Source organism: Saimiri boliviensis, chromosome 13, assembly GCF_048565385.1.
Source record: "Saimiri boliviensis isolate mSaiBol1 chromosome 13, mSaiBol1.pri, whole genome shotgun sequence".
Lineage (NCBI taxonomy): Eukaryota > Metazoa > Chordata > Mammalia > Primates > Cebidae > Saimiri > Saimiri boliviensis.
This window is the reverse complement of record NC_133461.1, coordinates 46,485,691-46,502,539: the sequence shown is the minus strand read 5'-3', so window position 1 is coordinate 46,502,539 and position 16,849 is coordinate 46,485,691. Positions and strand designations below refer to the sequence as shown.

Here is a 16,849-nt window from a genome sequence, read left to right as displayed (position 1 = left end):
AAAAGATTTCATGCAGGGAATAAAGTTTAAGCAAGATGTTATAGCTAAGATTACTAATGCGGGTAACAAGATAAGCAAACACACAGAGTAAGAAAACATGAAGCATGGTCAGGGCATGGAGAGCAACCCGGTGGGGCTGCAGTGGAGCATTCAAGCAGGGAAGTAATGAGAAGTGAGATCAGAGAAGTCAAGCTGGAGTCGATCCACGGAAAACCTTGAATGCTGAAACACAAGGTTTGATTTTTTTTCTAGAGATTGATTTTTCTTAAATTATTTACTTTTAATTCACAGACAATGATAAAACTGAAAAATTTATAATTAAAAACAAAACTACGAGCCAGTAAGATTCAGATTAACGTTAATATTAATAGGGAAATTGTTATTTTTTATCAAAGGAAATTGCTGCTATTAACCTAAACAACACTTATAGTTAGGAAATATATATTATGACATATACATACACACATATTTTTAGTTTGCTATACAGTGTGATTATGGAATTTACAGTGTGATTATTCAGTTCTGTTACTACTTTTCTCTACCCCAGTGCATAAGGATGTTTCTGTGTTGCTATAAAGGAATAGCTGAGACTGAATAATTTATAAAGAAAAAAGGATCAGTTGAATCACCATTTTGCAGGTGGTACAGGAAGCGGTGGCTCATGCCTGTAATCCCAGCACTTTGGGAGGCCAAGGCGGCAGATCACTTGAGGCCAGGAGTTCAAGATCAGCCTGGACAACAGGGTGAAACCACATCTCTACTGGAACATGGATGTGGGGCAGGCACCCGTAATCCCAGTTACTCAGGAGGGCTAAGGCATGAAAATCAATTGAACCCAAACCTAGGAGGCAGAGGTTGCAGTGAGCCAAGATTGTACCACTGCACTCCAACCTGGGCAACAGAGTGAGACTGTCTCAAAAAAAAAAAAAAAAAAAAAAAGATTTATTGAGAATTACTATGTGTTAAGGACGTGAAGGTGAATAAGATATGGTCCCTGTTCTCAAGGAACTTACAGTTTAACAAGAGAATGATCTCAGAAAAATGAAAATATCTTTGTCAATAACAACTTCTTTTTGGTATTTATTGATAAGTATATATGAAAATACAAGCAATATAAATATGTATGTGTGTATATATATACATTGATTATTTCAACACTGAAGAAAAATGCTACCCAATTGTAATTCTAACCAAAAAAAAAAAGATTCCCTATTTTTATAATAGTTCTAAAATTTATTAAGCAATTACTAAACACCAACTATTCTGTTTTAAAGTATATTCAGAGGGTTCACATATATCATCTCATTTAATCCTTACAACTCTGGGATTTAAATACAGTCTTTTTTTTTTTTTTTTTTTTTTTTTTGAGACAGCCTCACTCTGTCACCCAGGCTGAAGTGCAGTTGTGTGATCATTGCAACCTCCTCCTCCTGGGTTCAAGTGATTTCTGTGTCTCAGCCTCCTGAGTAGCTGTGATTACAGTTGTGTGTCACCACACCCAGCTGATGTTTGTATTTTCAGTAGAGACAGGGTTTCACCATTGTTGGCCAGGCTGGTCTCAAACTCCTGACCCCAAGTGATCTGCCCACCTCAGCATCCCAAAGCACTGGGATTATGAGCCTGAGCCAACGCACCCAGCCAGTAATTCCATTTTTAGAGAAAGTGAAACAAAATCAAAGAGGACAAATAGCTAGTCTCAGTTTACCCAGATAGCAAACGTCAGAGACAAGATCCAGCCAGAACTCTCTGATCCCAAAGTCATATTTAACTGCCACCTTCATGTCTCACTGTGTAATTGGGAGCCAGTGAAACCGATTTTAGGAAAGATCTAACACCCTGAGACTTTTCCTCCAAGTCCGTTCACCACTACACGCTCCTTCCCAGCTACGTGTGCCCTGCTTCTCTCTTCCAGACACATTTGTACCAGATAATGAACCTTCCTGGAGAGCAGAACACACACACTTGGGCAGATATTTGACCACTTCTTCCCTCCCCTGCTGTAAAAAACTGCTATCTCATCCTCCTTTTCAATGGAGACTTTTAACTTCTCTCTCTTTCATACTTAGTACTAAAATGAATCGGTGTCCCCACTGAAATTAGCAGTGTTATATATATTAAATTAGAACAAAAACTTGAATGTGAAAATCTAAGCTTAGCTTTTATACGACAATTTACAGAAGCCAAAAGCCTGCCAGAAGCCAAATCCATTTCCGGATGTGTTATCTTCATCCTGAGCCCTTCCAGAGCCTCACTCTAGATCACTGCAGGTCATGCCCCCACCCACTCTAACACATGCCTGTGGACCTTGTTAGGTTGTTACTCCTCATTGGTTGCTTAAACTGCAGAGACTGAGTTTCCCCAGACTTGCCCTTTACTCTGTGAAAAGACTCCAAGGTAAACCATCATTTCCATTGCTCTTCACAATCCCTGACCTCTGGACACAATCAGAAAATCCTGACTAAAGGGTCCCAATTGCAACGAATGAATGAATCACTTTCTGCCTTTACTCTATTTGGCTTTCCCTCCTAGAGGAAAGGTTGACCCCAGACCAATTCCTGTTCCTAGATTATGTGAGATCTTTAATTTATACCACTTTAGATACATATTAGTATATTTCATGACACTATATTCAATGGGAAGAGAACTATTGATACTCTTACAAACAGAAGTGCATTTGTGTATATACATAAGAAAAGCACAAGAGAGCTCTCCACCAGAGGAGAGGTTCTCAGGCCGGACACTTCTCAGAGGTTCTCATGCCTATAATCCCAGCACTTTGGGAGGCCAAGGCAGGTGGATCACCTGAGGTCAGGAGTTTGAGACCAGCATGACCAAGAGGCAAAACCTTCATCTCTACTAAAAAATCAAAAATTAGCTGGGTGTGATGGCACATGCCTATAGTCCCAGCTACTTGGGAGGCTGAAGCAGGAGAATCACTTGAACTTGGGAGGCAGAGGTTACAGTAAGCTGAGATTGCACCACTTCACTCCAGCCTGGGCAACAGAGCAAGACCTGTCTCCAAAAAAAAAAGAGAAAGAATAGAGGTTCTCAGTTTTCCATATTTGAAGATAGCATGGAATTCTATTAAATAAAAAATGATTTGTAGAAGAGAGATCTCCTCAAGTTGAAAATTGATTTTTGAGTACATAATTTATATTCAGTTCTGTGCTATCATGTGGACCAGTGGACTAGGTATTATGTGCATCTGTGAACAGACGTGCAAAAGGAATCAAAATCCCAGACCTCAAGGGTTTTAGCTGAAATTCAAGTGTGGCATGCTGAGCCATCTTCAAAGAAGAACCCAAGTAAATTACTGTAAATGTTTTTCTTATCAACTCTTTGAAAAAAATGTAACTCTAAAACCTAAGGAAATATTCATGATGTCAGGGAGTTTCCCTGAGAAGCAGAGATTTATCTCAGAGTCCTGTTGATGGCGAGTCTTGCAGATATCTTGACTTCTGCTGTTGGAAATGCTTTGTTAGTGATGCTTACCTCAGCTTCCGGAACATTTCTAAGTAGCCATTGCTCAGCAATTCTTTTTGTGCAGCTACTTTTTCACTTGTGACTTTTCATGTCACCACATCAATCATTCTGGATCAAAAGATTCTATTTTTTATCTAGACACCCATTTCAAAGGTGACTCTTCTCTGGGCATGGTATTTACTCATTTGAATATGCCCCATGTAGTCTTCCTGTCTACCAGGCCCAGCGACTATAATCATCGTAAATTCTTTAGAAGTTGTTTATATCATTAAAAAAAATTACATGTTCAGTGACATCATATATATTAGTGCCTTTATTCTGCTGATTATACTTTCAAAAGATTCTCAGATGTTCTATATAAGAAATGTGGGTACTATTTATTTATTCAATAGTGTAAACATTTTTATATCATTCTAAAGTTTTTTTCATAAACACCTCATTTGGAAAATACTGTTTTTCATTTCAGCATTTTTGTATAACAAGTCCAAAACCCAAAATTTGATTCAATTTAAAATCACAGCCTTAAATTATCTACATAGCTGATTATGCTGAAAGATAAACAGAATAACTTATCTAAGACATCTAAGGCAGACATAAGTAAAATTTTTTTCAATATAAAATCTAAACAGCATATCTCCTGGACTTTATTCTAGTTTGTGGTTCACTTTACCATGGCTTCTTACATTAGTAAAAGAGAGTTCTTTGCTGTTTCAGAGTTTTTTGTTTTCTTTTATTTCAGATGCTGGATTATGAACAAGCACCTGCTATTCAGCTTGGCATCGGAGTTGAAAACCAAGCTGATTTTCACTACTCCGTTGCTTCTCAATTCCGAATGCACTCAACCCCTGTGAGAATTCAGGTTATTAATGTGAGAGAAGGACCCACATTTCATCCAAGTTCTATGGCTTTTAGTGTGCGGGAAGGAACAAAAGGAAGCTCCTTATTGAATTACGTGCTTGGCACATATACAGCCATAGATTTGGACACAGGAAACCCTGCAAAAAATGTCAGGTATGGCAAGTATTTTCTTAATGCTCTACGCTTCTATCCAGTGTTAATTTGTGTAGTATGTGCTAGTATATGTGGGTTGCAATACTTTTGGAGGGTTTTTTGCTTTTATTATTCCTGTGATTTAGAAGACTATTAGAGCATTTGAAATCTTAGAATTTTAACAGTGTTGTAGCGGCTCCAATAATGTAAGGACTCCAACTGGCTATAGAGGTAATTGTGTCCAGCAAGCAATTGTAAGATCAAAGCCACCCAAATTACTCCTTGAGTTTCTTTGATCTTTTGTGGCCAGTTTATACTACCCTGGACCTGGGCCGATTAAGCTATATTGAAGACAATAAGACACCATAAAAGCTGAGTCACCACTTGTTTTCTCAAACCTATGTTATCTATGGCTTTGAGGCTAATGTCAATCCTCTGCTTAATATAATAGAAAAAACATAATGGTAGAAGCTAAAAACAGTGTTTTAAAAATTTGACAGGCATAAATAGAAGTCAGGAGAGGAGAAATAACAAGGTAGTATTACGGGCACTAGGTACATAAATTATATGTGAATTAGAACTGTGTAAAATAATCTAGAAATAACTACAATTAAGTACACAGATCTTCTCTATATCCTGCCCTTCTCTATCTCCTTTTCTTCCTCCCAATATTCTTGGAGTAAACAAAGTCCACTGACTAATAAATTACTTTGATGTTCACAGTTTTAATTATTAAATCAGTTAACAAATTGACAGACTCAAAAAAAAAACCTGTGAATTCAGCCAGAATAGGATATAGGTAAAAGCAGTTAAGATAAAGGAACTAGAGACCTGAAATTGTGCCTGGTAGAGACCCCATCTTCTTCCAGTGAGGTCAAGAACTTTAAGTCTATTATCTGTAACAAGAGCCAGATAGACACACTGAAGAGAGGAAACCATAAGCCCCCAATAGGCCATCAGTGAGGTGCTCTGAAATCAACATGGCTGAAAAGCCACAGAAAAATCCTAAGTATACCACATGTGAAAATAAATAAGCAATATTTGTTTCTGAAAATGAAAAAGGATGTTTTATGTTGCTATGATTTAATAAATAGAATTGAAATAAACTCATACATTTTATTAACATTATACTAAGAGCTAGAAGAGTAAGAATGATGAAATTTTAAAATTTACAGACCTGTATATTAATGTATTTATCATTGAATTTGTATTGATATATATACATCTTACATATATACATATATAAATACATTTTATATATATATACATATATAAAACACAATCATCACTATAAAACATACAAATACAATATTTAAGTTTACCACATTGTAGCTCTTATGTGATTTGATGTACTAACTTTCACAAAAGCACAATAATGATTTTTTTTATTTAAAAACAGATATATCATAGGGCATGATGCAGGCAGCTGGTTAAAAGTTGATTCAAGAACTGGTGAGATACAATTTTCTAGGGAATTTGATAAGAAGTCAAAATATATTATCAATGGAATATACACAGCAGAGATCCTGGCTATAGATGGTAAGAAAATTTATTGTTAATATTTTAAGAAAATTAGTACTATTATATTAAATATTATGTTATTCTAATGCTGATATTTGAGTGACTCAAACATGTTTAATGGCATATGCAAGACTTACAGAAAGTTCTAAATACTTTAAATCAAGAATTGAAGTCAATTAAAATCATAATTTAAACTTAAGCCATAGTTTATTTTACCTACTTCCAAAAATGAGCTGCATATGGCTTACAGCATGAAAGTTAATATAATTTAGTTTCTGTTTATGACTTTGTCTCTTGAGTATGGCTAATCTCACTTGTAGGGTATATTGGGAATGTTTACTTAAAGTAAGGGCTACATGCTATACCAAGTTCATTTGGGGATCACTTTCTGGGGAGACAGTGTCTCCAAGAATATAATTATTTTAGAGCCATTAAAATTGAACTACAATGAGAAGCCTGTGTGAGTGTTGCTTGATTAGACATATTTCCATAGTAAGATGCTATGGACCAAGAAAGCACAAGTTATTCCAAATATAAGATTCATGTTAAAAGTCATAAATGCAGATGCACAGACTTGACTTGTAAGTGAGCCACTTCTCATATGGAAAAATCTATTAAGCAGTCTTCTTGCCGAGTAGCAACAGGATTTGCTTATTTATCGATAGTTAATGATTCTGTGAAGCAGTGCCTAGGAAACCAGCTGCTATAGAACAAAGCAAGAGAGAAAGGTCAGAAATCTGAAAGAAGGGGAAGGATACATGTCCAAGATACAAGCCTAATGTAAGATAGATACTGTAGGTTTGCACTGAGTTTATATCTGATCTTTCCAGTAGCAAAACAGAAAGAAAGAAGCAGCATAAAATTCAGAAAGAAACCATGAGAAAAGCAAACCAACTATCGTCCATACAACCTGGGCTTCATCCTGTGGCGGGTAACTTTTAATGCCTGGGTCAGTTTCATAAATCACGTTGTCTTATTTATTATTAGTATGCTGGAAGATCTATTTTGAAAATGGATTCTAACCATGTTGATTGCACCCTATGTTTGCATACTGGTCATATGTAAAAATCTTCAAATGCTAGAAGAAAGAATTGGTTGTTCCAAGCAAACAAAGAGAAAGAGCTATCAAAATGTACCAAGAGAAATCCAAAAACAAAGCTGATTGTTTATTCACCTAAGCAGAGTGTCTGCAGTGGCACAGAGCTATCTGGATGGTTGGAATGTTTGCTTCAGCATCCACCATCATCAGGTGAAGAGACAGACCTCTGTGAATAGCAAACTTTCTTGGGGAGTGAATGTTCTAAGCAATAGTTTGAGCTTTGGTTGCCAATCACAAGGTAACAGAAGAGCTACCAAAGATCAAAGAATGGCAAATAAAATGATCTGTGTAATAATCTAATGCCTCTTTAATGAGAAAATAAGTGAAATCAGCTCTTTCATCTAGGAAGTCCAATGCTGAATAGGGTATATAAACATATTATACAAAATTCCATGGACTATGGATAGGTTCTCAGTTTATATCATTCAGTTACCTTAGTGACTACTACTTAGGCACACAGAAAACATCTGTAAAAGGAATTTATTGCTTTCTCAGAAAAAAACCTAGTAAGGTACCCAGAGATGATAGTGTTCTATTTTAAAAGTGAGAAAGCTAAGATCCTTTGCAAGTTAAAAACAAGCAAAAAAAATCTTTATTTATTGTAACAGAACATAGAGTCAAAAAGTGAACTAAAAAGTCCCTGGATTCCTAATCTTTGATCTTCGGCCATTTCTAATAAATTATACTATTCAGAAACTTGTTTCAAGTGGATTAGGGAAAAATCTAATAAACTCATACTTGTTTTCGAAAATGCCATTTCAGAAAGAAATAGCCTGTAACAGATGCAATTAAAATAAACAGTGAAAACAGAAGAAGAACACAAACAAGTATTTAATTTCAACTGGCTATTTCCACAAATGCTGGACTCAGTGAGCATCCTGAACAGACGTTTGTAACTGATCTGGGGGTCTAATTTATGGGAACAGGATAAGACCAGAAAGAAGTAAACCTTCTCTGAGGAAGAACATTTGATTTTGTGCCTTAGGATGTGTCGGAATTAGCAAAATGAGATGAAGATGGAAAAGATTTTAGGAAGAGTGAAAAGAATGTGCCAGAGTCCAGAGTTTTGAGTCTACTTTAAAGAACTCAAAAGTAGTAGTGTGGCTGGAAGGTGGCACACAAAGGCAAGAGTAACTTCAGGTGTTTGAAGCAGGCAGGAACGTGTCAAGCCTCCCAAGTGACTTATATGCTTCCTACAAGCCCCATGGCATCATCAGGGAATATGAGAAAGAGTTTTCTCCCTGACACCATTTACCTCAACACCTGTGACTCTTACTCTTTCAGATGGCTTTGGAAAAACAGCTACAGGAACCATATGTATTGAGGTTCCTGATGTCAACGATTACTGTCCAGACATTATTCCTGAAAGAAGAGCCATCTGCATTGACTCTCCCTCGGTCCTTATCTCTGTTAATGAACATTCTTATGGGGCTCCTTTTACTTTCTGTGTTGTTGATCAGCCACCAGGAACAGCTGACATGTGGGATGTCAGATCAACAAATGGTAAGTGAAATATAAGCTTGCTTTTTGGACTTTAAGTCCAAAAGCAAAACAATTACCAAAAAATTTGTCAAGTCACTTAATAATACATTCTACCTGTTTCCACAATTCTTGCCATATTAACATTAAATGAAAAAAGTCTTTCATGTACACACAGGATATTTGATAAAATTTTGAACTGAAATAAGAGTCAAAATGTTTCATCAGTATTGCGGTTACAAATAGTAGTAGAGAAATACAGTTTAACCATCATTTTTGAGTAAGTAGGGCACTAAACCCATATTTATTCAGTTTAAAATAAACAGAATCTTTGACAAACTCATAAATTAAAAACATCACAATTCCCTATTCTGAAGAAATTCAGGCAAATCACATAAATGTCTCTGAAACTCATATATCCCTTTTATATATTTAAACATTTACTACTCATTTAAGAGCACATAAGATCAATTAAATTGTTTTTAACAAGAACTATGAGTTCAGAATTATTTCTAAGGGTAAAAATTTAAATCCAAATTGCTCAATATTAAAGGAATAGTTAAACTATAGTACATATTATTAAGAGGTGCTAATATGCAGCCATTAAAATTAGAATTATGCAAAGTATATAGATACAAAAGAATGCATAAACCAAAGAAAGTAAAGTGAAAAACAGATCACAAAGTCTATCTATATGTATCCTGACTTTAGCTACATGCAATTGAATGGTGGACATCAATAAAAATTAAGAATAAGTTTCAGATAACATAACATTTTATCTACCTTGGGTTCTTTTTCCTAAAATGGTAAGTTAATAATAATAAAAAAAAATGCTATGAAAGGATCCCACTTGGGTTAAGATAGCTCTCTAATCTCATATTCATTTGGATCCACAGGAAAAACCTCATAGTTTTCCATGAGGCTAGTCAGTGGTCATCAGAGCCCAGGGTGAGAGGAAATACTTCCCACCTCTTTGAGGCCACCAAGACCCTCCATTTACAGAATGGAGAACCCCTAAAATTAGATGGGAAAAGACTTGGTCAAAGTAAGAAATTAGGCCATTTGTTTTTACCATCAAACCTTTAGCTCTTTTCAACAAAACCACTTTAGTATTTTTTAAAGTTAATCACATTAAAGCAATTCCATTAATATCAAGACAACTCTGAATTCACCTTCTCCTATAAAGCTCAATATCCCACTCACGAATAATAATTGCTAACCACTTTTTTCCTCATTCAGATCCTAGATATTATGCTTATACCCATAAGAAAAACTGTTCTGCATGGAGGTATAATATTATAGATATTACAAGTTTGCCAATAAAAAAGATAACTGCACTAGAGATAATATTCCTAGACCTGTTTCAGTGCTGGTGTTTTAGACCAGAAAGAACCTCACTCAATGTGCTGTGACATTGCCTTATCTCATTTTTACCTTGTGCACAGGCTAGATTTTGGTAGATGATATAGCTGGCTTGTCATCTAGCTAACTGAGGGTAATAAGCCATCATAATAAAACATATTGTGTGCTATGGATCATTCATTTACTCTTCATGGTTTAGCTGTAAATTTAGCTGTAAATCATCTCTTAACCATCCTTGGATTAATAAATAAATTCCAACCAATATGTTATGCAATACTTTTATACAAATCTGTAGGCAATGATAGAACAAAGAAATAGGAGAATTTGAATTTGAATTGAATAATTTTAAATGAAAGAGCAACAATTTTGAATAAGATATATATCACAGTCTTAAGGAGGGTATTGTATAAACTGTAATCCTAAATAGAAGACTTCCAGTATTTTCTTTCAGCTCAATATTATTTATTCACTAAACAAGTATTTATTTGTATATTATACATGTAAATTATATGTATAATTTACTGTTGCTCTGGAAAGATGCAACAAGATCCTTGCCTGCATTGTAGAAGTAGCAATCAAACAGTAAGCAATACTTATTAAGGCCAGGCATGGTGGCTCAAGCCTGTAATCCCAGAACTTTAAGAGGCCATGGCAGGTGGATCACTAGAGCCCAGGAGTTCAAGACCAGCCTGGGCAACATGGCAAAACCCTGTCTCTATGAAAAAAAAAAAAAAAAATAGCCAGGCATGATGGGATATGCCTGTAGTCCCAGCTTCTCAGGAGGCTGAGGTGGGAGAATCGCCTAAACCTGATAAGTCAAAGTTACAGTGAGTCGTATTCATGCCACTGAATCAAGACATTTCAAGAAAGCATGAAAAATCAAGTATTTTAAGTAAGGGTTGGGTATTAGGGAGAGTTAACTACCCCTCCCCCAAGGAATTTCCATTTATTTTCTGTTTCCTCTCTTCCATTTCAGCTACTTCAGCAATCCTTACGGCTAAGCAGTTTTTATCTCCAGAATATTACCAAATCCCAATCCTAGTGAAGGACAGCTATAACAGAGCATGTGAATCAGCACAGATCGTGCAGTTGTATGCCTGCGATTGCGATGACAACCACATGTGCCTGGACTCTAGTACTGCAGGCATCTACACAGATGACATAACTGGTGACACGTATGGGCCTGTCACTGAAGACCAAGCTGGAGTTTCAAATGTTGGTCTCGGACCAGCAGGGATCGGCATGATGGTTCTGGGCATCCTGCTACTGCTTTGTAAGTACTCAATTACATCCTTCTTTTCAACAGTTCTTCAAAATAGGACTGTAAAGAGGCTTGCTGGGATAGTTAGGTTCATGTCGCCATTTCTTTTTGGTATCTCTAGCAATTTTTGAGTGCCTTAGAAATAAACAATGGGACTGACAAGGATATGTGCTTAATCCACATGATAACTAAGAAAGCCTAGGGTGAGTGTGAGCCCTAAAGATGATAAACACACACAAATCACTAAGTATATTACATAAAAACACAAAATAAATCCCATCATGGAAATTTCCTTAAAATGCTTTAAAAGTAGGGAGGAATTAAGTCGAAGTTGGAAAGTTAGGGCAATCTTTTTGGAAAAGCAGATTTTGAGGTGTGCCCTGAAAGCTGAGGATTTTTTTTAAAGGAGGATGGTGTCTGGGAAATTTTGAAAGATAATCAAAAGCAAATGAACAATACGTATAAAAGGGGGCAAGATATGGAAGGGCATAGCACACCCAGGAAGCAGAGATGCTGAAAGAGAGGCATGTTCATGATGCACCAAGAGCTCTGGACTCCAGTTCTGTGGCACAGAAGAGTTGATGAGGGCTTGTGAGCACAGGTGGAAGCTGGCAAAACAGACTAGAACAGAGAATTAGTCTCTGGGCTCTGGGTGAGTGGCTGAACTAAGCCTATTGTCACAGAAATGGCAAGATCCCAAAACAAAAATTTCCAAGGAAGGGCCCTCCTTTGCCCATAGTATTTTTTTTAACATATAGATCCTCAGAGGAAAGATACTTCGTACATTTTAGGTTGCCCTTGCAATACTTAGGTTTCATGGGGATCAAAAGCTGGGTTGTAAAATTAAAGAGAGTTAAATTTGTCAAACTGTATTGTTATTACGTTTTCAGGGATGAGCACTAATTAACACGGAATCATTTCAAGGCATAAAAAATAACAGCTGACTTTTGGGCAGGATTTCTTTCTTGAAATAATCTGTGACTTTTCAAAGCTATGCAAAGATCATGAGTGATTCTCACAATGATATTAGACATATTTTCCCAGAATATAACTCTATAGCAGTTGAGTAGTGGTGTCAGGTAAGCTTTGAGTTAGTGGTTCTCAATCCTAGCTGCACATAAGAATCAGTTAAAGATCTTTCAAAACTACTCATGCTTGGGTCATACTCAAGATGAGACCAAGCATCAGCATGTTCAAGCCCTTTGGTGAGACTAATGTGCAGTTCAAGGTTAAAAATCCAATGCCAGCTGCATTTCCAGAAGGTTAGCACTAAGAATTTCAAGACTTTTCCTGACCCAGTCAAAGAAAGCATGAGAGCTGTTCAACTGATTGATTGTGGAACAGGAGAGGAATACCCCTGTGGACACTTGTTTTCAGCGAAGAAGCCCATGGTCTATTTTAGGAGAGGGGGTTAGTGTGATGGTAGTGAGAGGGATCTGAGCCCAAACCTATGTTTCCAAAGGCCCTCAGATTGACATTTTTGATGTTAACTTCTAATGCCATTATACATACAGTAATTGTACTGGGTATGTGCTAAAAATACTTCATTTATTACTGCCTTTGTTAGAGTTCATGCCTGCAATGGTACATGACCCAGCTCACATTTAAATTCATAGAAATATAGAATAGGTGGAACCATGGCCTAGGGGCTACCAACTCTAGTCTTAGTCCTTTTCCAGAAAACTTTCTGGAAATGTGTAACTTGACCTTTCACTGTTCATAGCGCAAATGGCAAAATTGCCAGCTTAACTGTTGTAATAAGATTAAAGCTAATTTTGTGGCTTTTATATTCTCTTCTTTTTTATCTTTTTCTAATTTTTAATTTTTGTGGGCACATAATAGGTGTGTGTATTTATGGGGTACATGGTTGATACAGGCATGCAATGTGAAATAATCACATCCTGGAGAACGGGGCATCCATCCCCTCAAGCTTTTATCCTTCTGTTCTTTTTCTTTTATTAACCTGCTCAACAAAGCACATGCTGTGCTAGAGAATTAGGAAAGTGTGAAGAGCAACTAGAGTGGGCCAAAAGAACTAAACAGAGTGTTCTAGAATCTTAGAAAACTTAAGCAGTATGAATATTTATGGATTAAAATATAGAATTGAGGTGATTATTAGGGTAAAAAATAGGAAATTTCCTCATAGAAGAAACACTTGGATAGCTAAAAAATTTTGATAGCTTTAATTTTTCATTATATTTTTAGACAAAGTCTTAAAATAATTATAAATATCTCCATTAAATTTAGTGAGAATTATTTGACTTCCATTTTAAGTGTAACTGTAATAAGGATTGAAGATAGGTCATATCTCCAGGTCCTATAGCTGAATCCTATATTCAGCCCTCTTAATAACATATAGTGATGATGTGTTTAACTTACATGTGTGTGTATTGTGTCTGTCTAGTGTTTATATGAGTTTCTATATGAATATGCAAATACATATCCACAGAAATGTTCTAAGTGTACACATATACAAATGCATGTACCCACACATAAATGTGTGCACATGAAGCTATACAGACTTATGCATGTGTATGCATATGTATACAGAGGTTTACAAATACATATGCACAGACAGTTGTACGTGTGCATATACGTATATCAATATGCTGCATGTACATGGGACACTGGAAAACAGGAAACTATTTGAAGCCTGGATCTGCCCCAACCAGCTCAGGAGTCTTAGACTAAAGACTGGACCTTAATTTCCTAATCTGTCAGTAAAGAATTTCAATTACCTGATCTCAAACTCCTTGCCATCTAACTCTAAAGTTCTATGTGATTTGGTGGTGTTGTATTTATAAACTTGGATATGTATACTCAATCCTCCAAAGGAAAAAAATACCTTCTTACATACATTTGTATTTTTTTGTTCTAAATATAATGTCACCAAATGCCCCCTCCCCCCCAAAAATGATTCATTCAGTGACTTCCTAAACTGAGCAATTTGTGTTAACTACTCATTATCACTTTCCTGGGCAGCGGCTCCACTCTTGCTGCTCCTTTGTTGCTGCAAGCGGAGACAGCCAGAAGGCCTGGGGACAAGGTTTGCTCCTGTGCCTGAGGGCGGAGAAGGAGTGATGCAGTCTTGGGGAATTGAAGGGGCCCATCCCGAGGACAGGGTGAGTGGACTGTCGCTTTCCAGAGAAGTGTAGAGTTTCAATGGAAATTGAGCATGTCTTAACAATTACATGCTGCACAAAAAATGAACAGATGTCCATTTTTAAATGTTTAACATAAAGTGTTTGTTTTTAAAATCTTTGTCTTTTTAGGATGTGTCAAATATATGTGCACCCATGACAGCCTCAAATACCCAGGATCGTATGGATTCCTCTGGTCAGTAGACACCAAAATCTGTTTGTCTTTTTAAATTTTTCACAACTATTCAACCAGACAAACTTCATGTAAAAGTACCTTATGGAAAATTCTGTCAGTCTCTTTGGGTGATAGTATAATCAGAAGGCATGTGACCTGTTTGAAGTAGCCACTTAATTTTTCTATCTGAAACTACAGGCAGTGAAGAATGACCCAGGAGCTAAAACAGCAAATTCTGGAAGCAGAACGCTTGGGTTCGATTCCCAGCTCTGCCACTTGCTTAAGGATTGCATATCTTTTATCTGAAATGCATAGGACCATGAAACTTTTTGTGTCATGGTGATCAAAAAATTGCAGACTTAGGAGCATTTTGGATTCTTGATTATTCGATTTGGGATACTCAACCTGTAGTAATAAGTCCTTAGTCAAGATATTTAACTGTACTGGGCCTCAGTTCCCTGTCTTTGAAATTGAGCTTATGATAGTACCTACTTTAAAGTGTTGCTGTGAGGAGTAAATGCGTAGTTATGTATGTGTGTAAATATGTACATATTATATGTAATACATAAGACATACATATATTGTATATTTTATTATATATAACATCCATGTATATGTTATGTTATATATACATGTATATGTTATAATATATATACACATATATACATGGATGTTATATATAATAAAATAATCTATACAATATATGTATCTATTATGCAGATATACACACTCATACATATGTTATGTACACACATATGCATGTGTGTATATGTGCATATATCACAAAATATACATTAGAATAGTACCTAGCACAGAGTACATGCTACTGTAGTAATTATTTATAAGCTTTTTTAAAAAAAGAGCTAAAGAAAAGGCAGTAAATGAACTCTAATCATACAGTGAATAACTTTTCTTATATTCAGACAAGCTTTTGCCTCAGGAGAGTGTCTTAAACTCTCCTATCTTACCAGCCCCATGCTCATCTAAGAATACTGAACACTATCTGGCAATGATTGCACCAAATAGAGAGGGTGCTTAATTCTGCAGTGGACGTGAGCTTTCTCTGATGGTTCCTTAGCATCCCAAGCTTGACCCTTTGCGTGCAAAGAAGCTCGGTGACTGAAGCATTCCCGTGAGCCCAGCTCCATCCTGTTCCAGGATGAAGGAGGACTGAGCTCAATTTCTGCAATCACGCCACTGGCCTTGCTTTGGAGGGCTCCTGGGTGGGTCAAGCCTGCAGCAGCCACGGCGGGAACAGGCGCCTACTTGCAGCTCCTCTTGGCAAGTTCTACACTTTAAGTCCAGGGCAAAGTCTGTGCAAACGTGAGAAAGCCACGTCCCACTGCTGACTCCCTCTGTGTCATTAATTTCCTTTTTTTTTTTTTTTTTTTTTTTTTTTTTTTTTTTTTTTGGTCAACAAGCCTGGAGATTATGGGTGTAACTCGTATCGCTCGTGGTCAGCTTTCCAGCGCCTACGCCTTGCTGGGTGGAGGTGACACCTCACCTAGCAGCGGCAGCGTTTTAGGTGGGTGCGCGCTGCGGGCAGCTTGAGCGCTGTTACAACAACGCCCTCCCTTTTCAGAAATCTACACAAACACTTATGCAGCCGGGGGTACGGTGGAAGGGGGTGTATCAGGAGTGGAACTCAACACAGGGCTGGGGACAGCTGCTGGCCTCGTCGCCGGAGGGGCCGCAGGGGCCACGAGGAAAAGGAGTTTTACCGTGGGAACCCTCAGGGACTACACCGACTCCGACGTCAACATGGCTTTCTTGGACAGCTACTTCTCGGAGGTAATGCTCTCACCGCTACACACAAAATCGTCTTGAGACTGAATAATAATGATAGTAAAATACTCACAATGGCAGTAGGCCTCTTCTGAAATATATTGTTATTCTCAACCCTATCCCAAACCTGAATAAAATATATTTCACTACTCCTTAAAACACAAAATGCTAATTTGCATCAGGATTTCATATTCAACTGCCATAGCGCATCTTAGTACTGTGAACAAGGCCACGCCCCTCATCATTCTCCACTTCCCTTTTCCATTTTTCTGTCTCGTTTCCTTGATTCCTCACCTTGTTTCCCATACCACAAGCAAAGCAGGAAAATGCTCATCAAGGGGAAAAAAAATGTGCATTTATGACCTCTCTTTTTGATGTCCTTCATGTTCTCCTGGAGCCTCCAACAGAAAAAAGAAAACAAAAAGACAGAATTGGGAACAAAAGGAGTTAAAACTCAGGAACACAGCATCACCACAACATGTGCTAGATTAAGGCCTAAAAGATAGGTCTCCCATTCTCAGTCCAGTGACTTATCTACTAAATTCCCTACACTA

The 16,849-nt window shown here is 37.0% G+C and overlaps 1 protein-coding gene across 1 annotated transcript in view; it reads left to right on the top strand.

The window, feature by feature from the left end:
• The window catches only part of DSG4 (desmoglein 4), a 36,062-nt gene that overhangs the window by 15,686 nt on the left and 3,527 nt on the right, over positions 1-16,849 (top strand). Inside the window, exons 9-15 of the mRNA XM_003924758.4 lie at positions 4,223-4,494; positions 5,873-6,012; positions 8,378-8,596; positions 10,911-11,207; positions 14,178-14,317; positions 14,468-14,531; positions 16,093-16,301. Of these exons, the coding sequence (XP_003924807.2) occupies positions 4,223-4,494; positions 5,873-6,012; positions 8,378-8,596; positions 10,911-11,207; positions 14,178-14,317; positions 14,468-14,531; positions 16,093-16,301 (1,341 nt within the window). The remainder of the gene's footprint in view (positions 1-4,222; positions 4,495-5,872; positions 6,013-8,377; positions 8,597-10,910; positions 11,208-14,177; positions 14,318-14,467; positions 14,532-16,092; positions 16,302-16,849) is intronic.